The sequence below is a fragment of the Haemaphysalis longicornis genome, unplaced genomic scaffold (assembly GCF_048455015.1).
Source record: "Haemaphysalis longicornis isolate Haplotype H1 unplaced genomic scaffold, Haemaphysalis longicornis Haplotype H1 scaffold_3, whole genome shotgun sequence".
In the NCBI taxonomy this organism is placed as follows: Eukaryota; Metazoa; Arthropoda; class Arachnida; order Ixodida; family Ixodidae; genus Haemaphysalis; species Haemaphysalis longicornis.
Genome location: NW_027526335.1, coordinates 45,728,155 through 45,743,430, shown reverse-complemented (window position 1 = coordinate 45,743,430; position 15,276 = coordinate 45,728,155). Strand labels below are relative to the sequence as shown.

Sequence of the window (15,276 nt, the reverse complement as noted above, 5' to 3'; positions counted from 1 at the left end):
CAGTAGAGGGGAGAGAAAGAAGAGAGGAAAGCAATGAAGATGGAGACGACAACTCATGAGTGAGTTTTTTGCTATTTTCAGTGTTTAGGTGTCAAGAGTAAACTTTTGCTTAAAATATGTTCAGTAGGTTCTTGCACCTTTATCCATGTGCATTCAATATATGATAGCAGAACACAGTTTTGAGCAGTTTCATTATTCTGAACAACAACAGGCATGCAAGCTTGTGAGATGTTATTTACGTTTGCACGCAAGTGACGATAAAATACTGCATACAGCAAACAATGCGATGCTTTGCCTGACTGATGGTTAGCTGCAAAAAAGTTAATCAGTTTTCATGTCGTCCTAAGCCCAGCTATTTTTGAGCCCAACAATTTTAATACAAAAATTTCGGGGGGCAGAGGCAGAGGCAGAGAGGAACGGATACTAAGTGCAATTTTTTTAAGTCACAGCCAGCACTTTTATATAGGCTAAATCAGGATTGTAACTTCAGAACCAATAAAGGCCTCCATCGTTATTTTTTCTTGAACTAAAGACAAGAATCAAAAGCCTGATAAAAGTGACAGTAGCACAGAACAAATTATGCATGTGAAGTTAGTGTTTACAAAACTTCATGTGCATTGTAGCTTTGTATGGTAAAAACATGTGCAAGTTAGCAGAAAGTTCAAAGTTCAAGTCAACAAACCTTACAGAGCAAGTCAGAACCTTATGAGGCTCAACACCAAAATCATTTTTATCATGAAGTCGGTAACTTCTCAGTTGCCTTCAAACAATGCTTTCAAACAGCACTGCCTTCACAGAACAGCGAAGAACTAAAACATTCAAATTATGCATACAATTACACATCAATTTTATTCTGTGGGGTCACACTAATAGAAAATTTATTTATGCAGCTCCGCAGCAAGGGACATTTTTTTTGTTGTTTCCTCCACTACACTCACCTGGAATGTGGAGGTTGCCAAAGCAGTAACCAGCTGTGGCAGCGATCTCATGAGCACCACGACCAGCAGCGTGAACGTCCCGAATTCGTCCACCAGTTCCGGTCGTGGCACCACTGAATGGGGCAACCCCTGTGAGAGAAGGAAAAAACACTCATCCTTTCTCTCTGAAACACATTCTCAAGGAACATCGCTGACAAGCTTCCAGCTTCATACTTTGTCTGAAACTACAACAAACACTAAAGTTACCTTTCTGGAAAGAGAGAACCAGTTACACTAATCTTTGGCATTCAAAGGTGTGTTCAAACAGGTTAAAAGTCACAGCTACACAAAGTTTAGTAACCATTAACTGTTATGGACAAGAACAGGACCTCAGCGACAGATCCAGCAGTGGGAGTTACAGAGGCAGAGCAAAGCAACTTCATGTCCCTTTCCTTTCTTCTCCTTTCCACACCTTGTATTAAGCTAAATACACTAATTATGCTAACTTAGTTTTTCTAAATCAGATGCCACAACAGAGATTTTTGTTACACACAGTACGCTCCTTTCAGTATGAAAATCGCATTAGTGCATTAAAGGCCCCCTGACTTTTAAGGGTATATAATTCTAGGATGCAATCAAGAAAAATTATGTTGCTGAGCAATGCTGAATGCACGCAGCAGCCCTGCAGCTACTTGTTTGTACATGTGCATGCAATGCAGGCAGGCTTTTATGAAGTGTAACAAAACTACTCAAATGGTGCATCCCTGGGATGCTCGCAAATCTGAGCTTGATCTTTCTATTTGGAACAAGGTGCCACTGTAATGTTTCCCACTAAACGCAGACAGAATGCCAGGATAAAGAGTCTCCCCTCACGAAGCAGCACTGGGCAAATTGTAAGTGAAACACTCACACTATATATATGTCAAACTTATTTTAAGGGGGGGACACTGCCCTTAAAACAGCTTCCTTTAATTTTTAAGTAGGTAAACTTTGTGAAACTTCTCAGCCTTGGTGCTTTTTTTCCACGGATTTCGAATATGGTATTATTTCTTGAGTCAGTCAATTAGTTACCAAGATGATAGAGATGATTGGTCATTTTTGGACGAACAATAGGCAAAACAGTATTAGCCATAAAACTGTAATCTTCATATTTTCCAGTACTATGAACCCTCGTGAATGCAATAAGAGAATCAGTTTTTTGATGCACCACGTAGAACAAATTTTACAGCTAATTAAACTTTGGTGGCACCAGTGGCAAGGAACCATTCGAATGCCCATTTCAAACACCAAAGTTTAACGAGCTGTAAAATTAGTTCGAAGTGGTGCATCAAAAAACCGATTCTCTTATTGCACTCACTAGGGTTCACAGTACCAGAAAATATGAAGATTACAGTTATGAAGATTACAGTTTTATGGCTCACATCATTTTGTCTATTGTTCGTCCAAAAATGACCAATCATCTCTAATCATCTTGGTTACTAATTGACTGACTCAAGGAATAATGCCATATTTGAAATAAGTGGGGAAAAAATACTTATACTGACAAGTTTCACAGAGTTTACTTAAAAATTAAATGAAATTGTTTTAAGAGCCATGTCCCCTCTTGATACAAACAACTGTCCAGACTAAAAACTTGCACATTGCAAACCACTCAAGCTTCAACTATGGCTCTCAGGAATTTCAGGTGAACTGTGGCAAAACTTACCAGTGGGGAAGTTGTGCGTCTCAGCGGTGAAGATGATGTGGCGCTGTGCATCACAGACGGTGAATGCACTACCTGCTGTGGTGTCCTTCGGTTGAAGTGCCTTGATGTTGTAGCCGCGAATGGCACTGGCATAACAAAAGATAGTGCAGTTTGAAAGCAGTCGCACATGCACGATTCATATTGATGCAAATAAGCTGCATAGCAACAAATAATTGAACTTAGCGAAAAACCCAAAGAAAGAAAAACCCCGGGCCATCTCCACTAAGGTGAAACCTGAGGAGGGGTGAAGCATGCAGTGTATAAGTGTATTGTTGGCACCTTGGCATTTTTACCAACGGTGATGAAACTATTGGAGTGTAGAGGCACACAGCTTTGCTGCAGAAGTCTCTTGCCTTCATCAAAGCACGAAGCACTCCAGCGCGAGACGTTAACGAGTGTCCCGGTGTCCTTTTTCAATGCGCATTATGTTCTAATGTGAGGAATAAGCGAGTTTCCAGGTGTTTTAGTACCGTGACTACACGAGACGAACGATGATTACGCCGTTGACGACGACAACAGGAGACGCCAACAGGCCCAGCCCCTAAGGGGTTCTGTCCCTAAAACTGGTCCTGCACTTTGGCAGCGTGAAAGTAGCTTTAACAGTAAGTAGAAAAGTGGTGGACAGACCAGACTAATGTTGAAGGGTATCCATACATAGGTGAATTTGAATTTACATACTATACAGTAGATGAATTTATTCAAATTATTACTTCATTTATAATGTATGTAATCCAAACCCAGAAAATGTGTGCTTAAATTTCTGATGCTTATATGAAATACCAATTATAACTTTTTTTCTCTGTCCTCATTATTTTGCTATATAACAAAGGTTTTCTGTATTCCCAAAGCTAGTAAGCAACTCGAAAAAAGAACCCTAACCAGTTATTTCCAGGGCCTGAGAAAACGAGAAGAACCGGGCACTGAGTTGGAGAAATGTAACATAATCGCTGGCTGATACAAATAAAACTGAAACACGCGCACAAAAAGGAGAGTGCTTCGATAGGGCGCCATGGTACCTTCACGACATGCGAGTAAAAGATCGCCACTGAATTTATGGTCAGCCCATTATGTAGACGTTAAATCCTGGATATGTCAGTACTGCCAAGCAAAAAACTCAGCCTCTAGAAAATAAAAATGTTCAAAAGCAATTACACCACATGAAATCTGCTAAGTCAACCACCATCAGCAACTGCTTTATGGGGGCAGATGGATCTTTGGGGCTGAAAAACGTAAAAAAAAAAAAAAAAAAAAAAAAACTGAAAAATGGCATTTTTGTCATCCACAGCCATTTTTCTATCAGTGTACGATTTTCCTCATCAAAAAGCACAATATTTTATTGTAAATAGCATGTCAAAGTGCACACTACAGCTCAGTTTGTGCAGAATTTGCTGGTGAAACAGCACTTTTCTTGCAACGCAAAGCTAGCATTTCACCCTCGGATATCTCGGCCGAGTAGGTACAACTGTAATTTTGTTTTGCTTATGATACCCAAACATGTGGTGTATACGATGTTGGAAACAAATTTTTCAAATGGAGGCTTTGGAAAATCATTACCGTGTTCAATTGACACTACCTTCGAGCCATTTCTGGCAGAGCGCAGGAGGAGTGAAGTTCAGTGTGTTGCAAAATGACCAAAAATCACTAAATCAAGAAATTTCACCTAATGTTGTATTCTTTAGTCATTTGTCTACCTAGCCACGGGGTCATCACCATTCTGTATGGAGTGGTTATTTTGTAATTGTGACCCAAAATAATGGCAATTAATCATTAATTATTTAAAAAACTATTCAACTGGCAAGAAATATAATTGCAGATTTGAAATCAGCACAAAAAACTCCATAATGCTGTGCCGTTTCGTTAAAATTGGTTAGTAGACTTAAAAAATAGCTCTGAGACCAGCCTGCCCCCTTATGCGAACAGAAAATTTCAGTGAAACAGGTGCATAAAAGCTGAAATGAAGGTTTCATATCACCCCTTCCAGAGAAACTGACAGCGCAGCCCATTGAGTAATCACGCACATTCTGGCCCATATTAAGATAAGTTCAGGCAGCAAGACATTGTTGCTTATCTCGGGGCGCAGATAAGACAACGGGCAGTCAGCCGGCCTCCGCGCAACCTTGCACGCACCTGCTGTTGTCGGAAAACTTGATGACGTTGTTGTCGTTGCTGGTGTTCTGGGTGGCCGTGATGAGGGAGAAGAGGGAGTGGGGCATCTCCTTGCCATCCACCACCAGCCGGCCCTTGAAGAACCAGTGCCGGCTGTGCTCGCTGCACAAGGGGAAACAACACACAATGCAGAAACTACCTCGGCACACAGTGCATAAATGATGATCCCGCCGAAGTTAGCTGGTCGTTTGCCATTGCCAAATTGATAGTTCAAAGTGCAAGGTGTCACTGGGTTGGCCTCTGACCTGGCTTTCGATGTGACACACGGCTGATCTCATGAGGATGCATCTAAAGCCGCTCAATTGGCAGATCACAGCAGCATGAAGGGGCTTTAGACAGGCCATGTGCTTTGTCATATGTTGTACGAGCTTATCACCTTTCACACTGCCACCTGTTATCGCTGTATGCCTCAGAGGGCGGATAAAAGGCAAATTTATGCCAGGACTGCCCAGACTTCAAGCAGTGAACCAGCCATACTGTAGAGTCGGAAAGCCTACAATAGCAATCAAGCATTTCAAATCTTTTCAAACTTGTTATGAAGCTTTCAAGAAGCACAGAATAAAAACATAGCAAGCTCTTTATCGAATGAGCACTACAACACTGTCCGTGAAATGATAACAGCTTGCGCACCTTTTCTTTCACTATTGCTGAAATCATATGTAAACCCAGTCAAAATAAAGTAGTTTTTATTGTTGCATTATGCACATATTTCTAGTGTTTTTAAAAAACCTTGAACAGTATCTAAAAGCAAAGTTACAATCCTGATGTAATGAGGGAGCATTGTGAAGCAACCAGAATATTTAACATCACGCATGACAGACTCCCTCCCAATTGCTAAACTTTGAACAAAAATTACTAAATCCCTTCTACCTCACATTACACAGCACAGAGTTAGATGCCATACTGTTTATTTATGAAGCCCAGTATGTGTCTAACTAATAAATGAATGTACGGTACGGTGTCTGCACATTTAACCAACAAGGCAGCCCAATTGACTGCTGTAAAATAAATTAGATTTCATCATTTATTTATGTTTCGTCTATAGTACCTGTTGGACTGGGCCAGGTCAAAGCACTCGACTGTCGTTGGGTTCCTCTTGAGCTTGTTTCTGAACAGATCCGTGTAGAAGTCAAGATCCCAGTTGTCAAACGAAAGGCCTGCAGGGACAGAAAGCAAGCCGTTCGTCTTAGGACTGCACCGACCCAAAGGTGCACATCAACGTCACAAAAGCAGGACGGGTGCATGAGCTCACACCTAGAGTATACAGCGCAATTACTACCCAGTCACACCGGTGTTCAGCGACAAAAAAAAGGGGAAGAAACTTCACCCAGCTCAGCGCTGACTTTCTCCAGGGCTGGCCGACCATGCTGCAGTATATCCACTTCTTCCCATGAGTGAGAGCTCGCGGGCAGCTCAAACGTGGTCACTGGAGTCAAGTAGCGGGTCTCGGTCATGCGATCGTGAAGTGCGTCAACCACCTGGTGGAAAGTGGAGACAGGAATGAGCGACGAATAGACGAGAATCGGGCATAACATGTAAGCATTTGGACGTCGAAGTGACACCTTTATGCCTGTTAGGGTTGTCCTGGTGGAAAGTAAATGCAAGTGGCTGTCTAAGAGTCCTGTCCATGATAGATTATTACTAAAAGAAAAACCGCACGTCACTTAGAATTTACAACTTTCGTTCAACATCTTTAAACTGGAACTGTGTCTGTTTAAGGAGATATCTCTGAAACACCACTTCATTGGTCGATGATCAGCTTAATTGCTTATTTCGCCAAACTATGCCAAAGAGGGGATTACTTTTTATATGGTGTTTTTCAATCCTGCATGCTAAGTTCTGTCCGATTTGTGGGTTTAAGCATCTTCTTTTGTGTTCAGCTTTACCAAAGCTTTACCCAATCTGTGAAAGTGGGTTCTAAAGTCAAATTTAATTTTAAACACACAAAAAACGTGGGGAATCGGGCGCAAGCACTGCATGCTAAAAGATTAATGCTTGAACGAGAATGAATGCTAAGAGTAAATACCTTGTTTTCAGCGTCTCCAGAAAGCTTCTGACCTGCCTGAAATTTTATTAGGTAGCGCGTAGATCGCTCAATGCGGTCAACGCAATCGAGCCCAATCGTTTGGCAGATAGCTACAGACTGTGTCGAAGAAGGTGTGGAGAAATTGAGCCTGGAAGAAAAAGGGCGCCACCTTTAAAAACCTGAACACTATATCCCAGAATTCAAAGAGCACAGGCCAGGAAGCCAGCAGATCATGTGGAAGATCATATCAGGTGTAAGAAAGAGGGCACGATAAGTGAAAACAGCCAATAAAAGTGAGCAAATCTAAGCTTAAATAAAAACAAAAAACAATGAGGGCAATGAAGGAGGAACTGTACAAGTCTGTAGATGTATTTATGTATTTGTAATTACATTTGTATTTATATTTGAAATGCATTTGCAAGTAGAATGCAGAGCAACTTGAATGGGCACTTTCTGCGGACTGGCATGGCACATTCCACAAATCTTTTCAACCTTGCACTCTATTTGGGGCATTCTACGTGCGAGTCAGCGAGCAGCTTAACTGATAACAAACGTGCAGGGACTGTTTGCACAAAAAGTATGAAACAAAGATAACACGATAAGCTGCCACATTATCCCCCCGCAACAGTTAAGAGAGCTGGGATAATGAATCTTAGACAAACTCGCAAGTACAATCGTAATTTTACAGGCCATGTCCCTTAATTAAGCACTTGGACCTACCATTGATTCCCTCTTCCAAGCGAATCTGTTGCCAATAGAAAAACTATTATCAGGAGGAATTCAAACCAACAGGAAATCCTGATTAAAACAACTTCTTTTAATTTTCAAGTAAACTTTGTGAAACTTGTCAGACTTGCTGCTTTTTTCCCGCTGATTTCAAATATGGCATTATTTTTCAGTTGGTCAATTAGTTCCCAAGATAGTCAGAGATAATTAGCCATTTTCGGTCAAACAATAGACGAAACAGTGTTGGTCATAAAACTGTAATCTTTATATTTTCCAATACTATGAACTCTGGTGAATGCATTAAGAGCATTGATTTTTTTATGCATCGCTTGGAACTAGTTTTACAGCTCATTAAACTTTGGTGGCACCAGTGGCAAGGAACCATTTTGAGTGCCCATTTGAAACACAAAAGATTAATGAGCTGTAAAATTACTTCCAAGTGATGCATAAAAAAACTGCTTCGATTATTGCATTCACCAGGGCTCATAGTATTGGGAAATATAAAGATTAGTTTTATGACCAACACTGTTTTGTCTATTGCTTGACCGAAAACGGCTAATTATCTATAATTATCTTGGGAACTAATTGACCAACTGAAAAAATAATGCCATATATTTGAAATGAGTAGGAAAAAAGCAGCAAGACTGACAAGCTTCACAATCTTTACTTAAAAATGAAAAGAAGTTGTTTCAAGACCAGTGTCCTTCCCCCCTTAAAGCCCAAAACTGATGGGTGGTTCCTCTTCCACGAGTTCTCGCTCTTTGACAGGGTACGAGAACTGGTACAAATGAACAACTTGGGCACTGGATGATTGAAGTTGGCCCGGTGTTGTTTACAGGAGCACTATGGGCATCTGAGGCAGGGTTTACAGCCCAGGTTTATGCCAGCACGGCCATTGCGGCACACAACGTTCCACCGCAGGCCTTGCCAAGGCAGCTCACCTGGGGCCTATTTCAACCAGAAGGCTGGGCGAGCCCGCCTGCTCCTGCAGACTGGTCTGCTGGCCTAGGTGCACCTTGAAGCCGGGCGTGAGCAGCCACACCAGCCGCTTCTGCTGCTCGGGGTCAAGCCCCTTCTGGCCTTGGAATTGCACATAGTAGCAGTACTCGGTGAGGAGCTCCGCGGCCGCCTCCCGGCCTAGGGCCCCGTTGATGGCAGCCAGCTTGCCCTTCAGAGCGCTCTCCGAAAGGGCAGGCGACTGGTAGAAGCGCAGGATAGCCATGGCCTCTGCTGCGTGAGGGGAGGGGGCAGGGTTGGTGGTGGCCCCACACTTACACTTAACGCGCAACCACCCTGCGCCACAAATTTATGGGATTCATTCTTATAGGAGCCCCGCAATTTCGAGGCCTTGCATGGGGGCTCGTTTGGGGTACCTTTACATGGGTCAGTTGTAGCATACTTAGGCATTCCCAAGCTTCGCCTTCATTGAGAAAAATCCAAAGACACATCTTAAGAGGTGTAAATGCAAAAGCCTTTATGTCCACTTGAGTGCCACTGAGTGCAAGTTTTTCTGTGGGGGAATCTGCAGCATCCGATGATGCAGATGCCTCACTTGTTTCACCCAATATGGTCATGTCCGGCATTCGAAAGCAGCCGAGAACAGCTAGTAGCCTATTGTCCACCACCACGTACGAATGCGGAGCACCTGTGTTCCGATGATAGTCTTCTCGAATGCGTAGGAATTTATTCAGTTGCCAGCGGTCTTTACATTCAGTGTAGAGCGGTCTGACAGCCCTAGTAGGGCCTGCAAACAGACAATTTGTGTTTAATAGCGTACATGAGACTCCCCTTCCCTCATCTTCCAATAACCCCCCAGGGCCTCAGGCCTATTTCTAAATAAAGTCGTTCATTCATCCATGATCCATGTCATGTACTGCGCCACACATAGCAGCCTGAGCCACTGGTGACTGTTGCGCCGCCAGGTGGGGTGGGTATGTAACAGCGTGCGAGTATTGGTACTCACACAAACGGAAAGTACCGAGGCAAGCATTGGCCAATAAACCTTTGTAGGTATGTGTCCACATAGCCCTAATATTGAGCATAGTGACATGCCGAGTAATTACTAATTTGTCCAGCAGCAGGTACCTGTTTCTTCCGGACCACAAAGTGTGATGTTAAGCCTAATGTCAGGAAAATCCCTGGCATGGGAAATACACTTCTGTGGGCACGTGCAACATGTCGCGGTTAATGGGAGGTTTCAGAGCCATTTTGCTGCTACAGATGATGAACGCCGAATTTTTCATTCATTAGTGGGCCATCTAATGCTTCTGCATTAAAATATGACAGCCAGATATACCAAGGTATCACTGGAGGTACCCACAAAAATGTTTTACGTTTAAAGAACAATGGGACTGTGCACTTTGCGATTACAAGGCATCTTTCCGTGCAGAAACCTTAACCTGTGTAGTTTGTAGTTCAGCAAGAAACAACACGGCTACTACACCTTGCAAGTACAAAAATTTCGTTTTCACAATAGCACTTTTTTTTGGGGGGGGTATCCAGAACATACTGAAGCTTCACTCCCAACAGAACCAGGATGCTTGCCTAGATGGCATACAGGGTGGTACGACGATAATTGGACACTTCAAAATTTTTCCTGAGCGAACTGCCGCTCTGTTCGCGCTCGAACTTTATATGAAGGTTGCATTTTGTGGTCTGTTTTGTTCGACACCGGGTGCTACAACGGTGCTTACTTGTTTATTCTGAAATAAATAAAAACGATTTTCACCTACAGGAAAATGACGGCCGATTTGCACGTGCAAGCCAGTGCAAGCTCATCTTAGAACGATGGCGCCACCTGTGGATTCACGCTCCTTCCACAGCAGAAAGAAGTCAAATGAGCTAGCAAACGATCAGAAAATGTGAAAGCAGGTGAAGAAACAAATCCAACGTTTATTGGCAACGATGAACTGTGAGAATATTTTATTATGGTTGGTATCAGCTGTTATGCAACTATTTGTGATCATCGTAAAGTAGGGACGAAAGATTTTCCGATCGTCTGCTACCTCATTTGGCTCCTTCCTACCGTGAATCCCAGTCATCTGCTTTGCTCTGCATACCCCAGGTGGCGCCGTCGTTCCAAGATCAGCTTACACTGGCTCTCAAGTCTAAATCGGCCGCCATTTTCCCATAGGCGAGTTTTTATTTTCAGAATAAACAGGCAAGTACCATCGTTGTTCCCGGTGTCAAACAAAACAGACCCCAAAATGAGGCCTTCGTGTGAAGTTTGAGCGAGAACAGAGCGGCGGTTCGCTCAGGAAAAAAGTTTGAAGTGTTCCAATTGTCATACCACCTTGTATTTAGACATAATTTGCATTTATAGCCTCTAGGATTTGTGCACCTTGCCACTGCAATCACCAGTTAAGGGGCCTTCGTTGTCGGATGCTGTAATACTAAGCACCCTGAGGGCTGGTCAGTTCAGCTGCAGTATCCAAAAAACCACAGCCGAGCTGGCCGAAACCCAAAACACGAGCACAGACAAAGAGCAACAGGATAGCCAAGTGATGAAGCAACACAAAAATATGCAGGCAATTGATTATTCATTAATGTGAACCAACAATTATGATCCCGCTTGCGATGCCTCAAGACACCCCGCAGAAAGCAGACACACAGAAGTAGAGCCGGAACTGTAACAAAAGGAATTTATTTGCCAACAAGGCAGCCAGGAGCACCTTACTAGTAAGAAAACTGGTCAGTGTGGCATATATTATAAAGAATATATATATTTCTCTTTTGCCAGCAGCAAGAGCACAGGGAGCAGCGCATTTACAAATGCTCGTACAAAAGGTCAACCATGATTTTTGCAACGTTGCTTTTACTGGCTCGCACCGTCAGACGGAACATGCGGGCCTCTGTGTTGGGCTCCAGCCGCATAAGGCACCCGATCTGCTGGCCGCGCGTGCACACGATGCCAGCACACACGTAGTTGTTGGGGTTCGGGTCGATGGACTCCAGCAGCTGCATCCCAAAACCCTCTAGCTTTGATCGAATGGCAGCAGCCTCCATGGGAAACCGCGCCCGGAAGACCTTCTGCTCCTCCTGCTGGGGCCCCGAGAGGTTTTTCCAGCGGCTGAAAAAGCTCTCGGCATTCATGGCAGTGGGCTCGAAAAATTTGTTCAAAAAGACGGGCAGCTTTAGAGTCACAGACTGTGCACTGCCAACATAGAGAAAGTGGACCAAGAGTTCCGGGGGTTCCTGGAACTCCTGAAGGCACTCCACACTGACGACCTGCTGAATTTGGGAGCCGGCGTCAATCACTTTCTCCACTGGCTTGGCCTGCACACAAAGCTTGGATGCCTGGTCACCACGGCACGACACTGTGCACGCAACACCTTGCAGTTGGAAGCTGCTCTTGTTTCCGTAGAACAGGCTCAGGCGACCCAAGTTCTGCTTGAACTCTGCTCTCACGCCAACCTGAAGAATGTCATTCTCAAAGAGGACGCCGGCATTGCGCACCACCATCTTTCGGAGCCCATCCTCAACACTTGTAGGCGCTGCCACGGGCATGGACTGCTCTTCCGGAGTTTGTGTGGAAAGCCCCAAGAGATCGGCCTCCATTCCACCTCCTCCGTTAGTAACAGGCAGCGGCTTTGGAAGGCCATCCACAGCCCGTGGTGGAGTAGGTGGTGGAGCCGCTTCACTTGTCACCTCTTTAAGACCGGGCTTTCTGCGCTTCAGCATGGCCAGTATGGAAGATTCTCTCTCGGGAAAAGGTGGCATTTCTTCCAGTACGGTGGCCAGCACATCGGGCGAGGTAATGCGGCTCAGACCAAGGTACTCGACTGAGCGCTGTTGTAGCTCTGCGTCAGAACAACGGAGGTTGTTGTCGCTCTGAAGCACTTCCTGGATTTCAGCTTTCACTTCGGGGAAGAGGTTAATGAACTTAATGTAAGTGGTGAGTAGAAGGGCGCGTGTTGGAGCACTGCACAAGTGGTACTTGGAATGAAGCAGCTGGAACTGGACAGCTGGAGCGGAGCGTTGGTCACCAGCGACCAGGTTGCCGAACTCTCCGAGAATGTAGCCAGCCACCTTGACCATGTTCTCGTGGCAGGCCGGTGCTTGCAACGCCTGAAAGCACACCTTAGCTGCATAGCCCTGGACATCCTCTCGGTTGGCCACAATCTGCACAACGCGGTACCAGACTTCCTCGCTGACATGGTCGCCAGCCACGCGGATCAGGTTCAGGACCACGTCGACGTACCAGGCGTAATCGGACGCATACTTCTCGGCCAGAATGGCCACCTTGAGGACCATCTCCTCCCGAATGGCGTAGTCCGCCGTCTCCAGGTAGGTCAACATCTCCCCAACGATTAGCTGCGCGTTGGTGCGGTCACACATGGCGTAGAGCAAGTCCACCGCCTTCTGGCGCACGCTCACGTCTCGCTCCATCTTCAGCGCGCCCACCACGGTGTCCTGGTGCTTCTTGACGGCCTCGTGCGACGAGTCCGAGGTGGCCAAGAGGCAGAGGCCCTCGAGGGCCATGTAGCGCAGGTTGGTCTCGCGGTGCTGGAGGAACTGTCCCAGCTGGCTGCAGGCGCGGATCAGCAGGTGCGGCTCCGGCAGGGCGCCCAGCCGGTCCATGTGCAGGATGAGCGAGATGGCCTCGAAGAGCACGGCGTGGCGGGCGTTGGAGTGCTGCACCTTCTTGGACTTGGCCGGCTCCTGGGCCTTGTTGAGCAGGGACTCGAGGCACTCGTTGAGCCTTCCGCGCACGCTGGGCTCGTCGGGCGGCGGGTAGTTCTGCAGCAGGCGCAGCAGCTTCATGCACAGCCAGGGCGCCGGCACGAAGTAGTAGGTGTAGTCCTGCAGGTCGGTGTACGAGGCGTTCACGATGCGACTCAGCCGCGACACGGCCAGCGGCACGCAGCCCTTGTACTCCTCGGGGTTCTTCTTGACCAGCGCGTCGATGAGGCTGACCGAGGCGGTGACGACGCCCAGGTGCTGGTCGTTGAGCAGGTGGATGATGCGCGACGTCCACTCGCCGCCGGGCACCACGTCGGGCAGCGTGCGCAGCAGCCGCAGCAAGCACAGCGCCGCGCTCTGCTTCACCTGGTCCATGGTGTCGGGCGAGACCAGCAGCTTGGGAATGTCGCGGCCGAACGCCTCGGCCATCTCCAGGTTGCCCATGTTGGCGACGCACTGCAGGGCCAGGTTGGCGTGCACGGGGTTGCGAGACGCCAGGTCGTTCTTGATGGACTGCACGATGAGGCGCATCAACTCGTCTTTGGCGTTCATCAGCACCAGGATGAAGAGGTAGCCGATCTGCTTCTCGGAGTACTTGTTCGAGCTGAGCAGGTTCACCGCCTCCATGTGGCCGAAGTCGATGTCGTGACCGAGCAGGAAGATAAACAGCAACTTGCAGATGTATTTCTTCTTCTGGTAGCCGTCCAGAGTCTTGTCGCCCTTAAACTTGGACCGAATGTTGGCCAGCTCCTTGTTGATTCGCTTCGTTTCGGCTTCCTTGCTCTTGCAGTTGCGGATGTCGGAGATAAACACGGCCAGGCCCCGCATGCCATCGCCTTTCGCCGGCGGCATCGTGCGCTTTTGCAGCAGCGAGGGCTTCTTGCGTGGACGCCGAACAAACCGTGGACACAGCCGCCCCCAATCAGCCCACCCGCCAGCTCAGCGCGACTTGACGAGACCCAGATACGACTCGCCGCGGACCATCCCCCGAGAGCACTGCTGCATGAAGCCGCCAGCAATTGCACACCCCTCAAACCGCCCCTCGACGGCCATCCTTGAGAGGAATGCAGTCACGTGTCCAACGCCACGACCATGGCGGCCCAATGGGGTCGCTGCCATTTCCACATTAAAATGATTAAAACCACGCGGGCTAGCTCTTGGCGCAATCGCGAAAAACGCTGCGAACATACCGCTCTTATTAGCACACGCTGTACGGAGAGCAAGAAAACTAATCGCCGATGCTTCCCTCACGTTTAGATGACTTTCTCGCGAGGAACTATTTGATTATACGACACAGATAAGCTGCCGCAGCAAAACAGATATCGCATTTCGGACGTCCTGTATAATAACACCTCGCCACATGCAGCCGGAACGTCTCAATGCGTTTCGTCGGCACAGTGCGAGCAAATTTTACGCACACCGGACGAAACTTTCGCCGCTTCTCGGCGGTCGAAAGCGCAGCACGTCGCAGTAATGCCCACCTGCTGCCGATTGAACAATAAACGAGAGCTCACCTTTCCAGGGGGGGTCGTGTCGCTTGCAGGATGCGTCTCGACTGGCGTCGCTTCTTCCTCGCCGGGCAAGACGGAAGGTTGTACCCGGCCTTGATTTGACCGCCGCCGGCCGCGCAGATAGTGCCCTGTTCGTCTAGTCGACTGAACCTCCTCACCACTTGAACGATAACATTTTTCCTTCTGGCGCTTCTCAACCTAGCCTTGCACTTCTACGGCGATTGCCGGCGAGACTGCGAAATCACGCCATGCTTGATCTTATCAGCCAACAGCTTTGATGCAAGATCCAGCGTCGTCCGAGGATGTCGAATAAGTGCGACTTGGGCCGCGCACGGCCCGGGACCTGGGATGACTTTTAACCAACCTTTCAACCGCTTCGAGAGGACTTTGTGACCATCTTTTCAGCGGGTAATTACGAAAAGACGAAGGCGCGGTTATAGACATTTTTTTTTTCAGAACGAGTGCTTCGCTACTTACTGCAACATATCTAAAATTTCGCTTCCA

The 15,276-nt window shown here is 46.7% G+C and overlaps 1 protein-coding gene and 1 pseudogene across 1 annotated transcript in view; both read right to left on the bottom strand.

The window, feature by feature from the left end:
- Window positions 1–15,007, bottom strand: part of Pfas (phosphoribosylformylglycinamidine synthase) — a 36,643-nt gene extending 21,636 nt beyond the window's left edge. Inside the window, exons 1-8 of the mRNA XM_077703056.1 lie at window positions 14,776–15,007; window positions 8,521–8,809; window positions 6,854–7,001; window positions 6,155–6,305; window positions 5,876–5,984; window positions 4,789–4,929; window positions 2,623–2,747; window positions 939–1,067 (exon numbers count right to left, since the gene is read on the bottom strand). Of these exons, the coding sequence (XP_077559182.1) occupies window positions 939–1,067; window positions 2,623–2,747; window positions 4,789–4,929; window positions 5,876–5,984; window positions 6,155–6,305; window positions 6,854–7,001; window positions 8,521–8,801 (1,084 nt within the window). The 5' untranslated portion in view covers window positions 8,802–8,809; window positions 14,776–15,007. The remainder of the gene's footprint in view (window positions 1–938; window positions 1,068–2,622; window positions 2,748–4,788; window positions 4,930–5,875; window positions 5,985–6,154; window positions 6,306–6,853; window positions 7,002–8,520; window positions 8,810–14,775) is intronic.
- Window positions 11,204–14,675, bottom strand: LOC144174383 (AP-2 complex subunit alpha pseudogene; annotated as a pseudogene).
- Window positions 15,008–15,276: the final 269 nt, after the last annotated feature.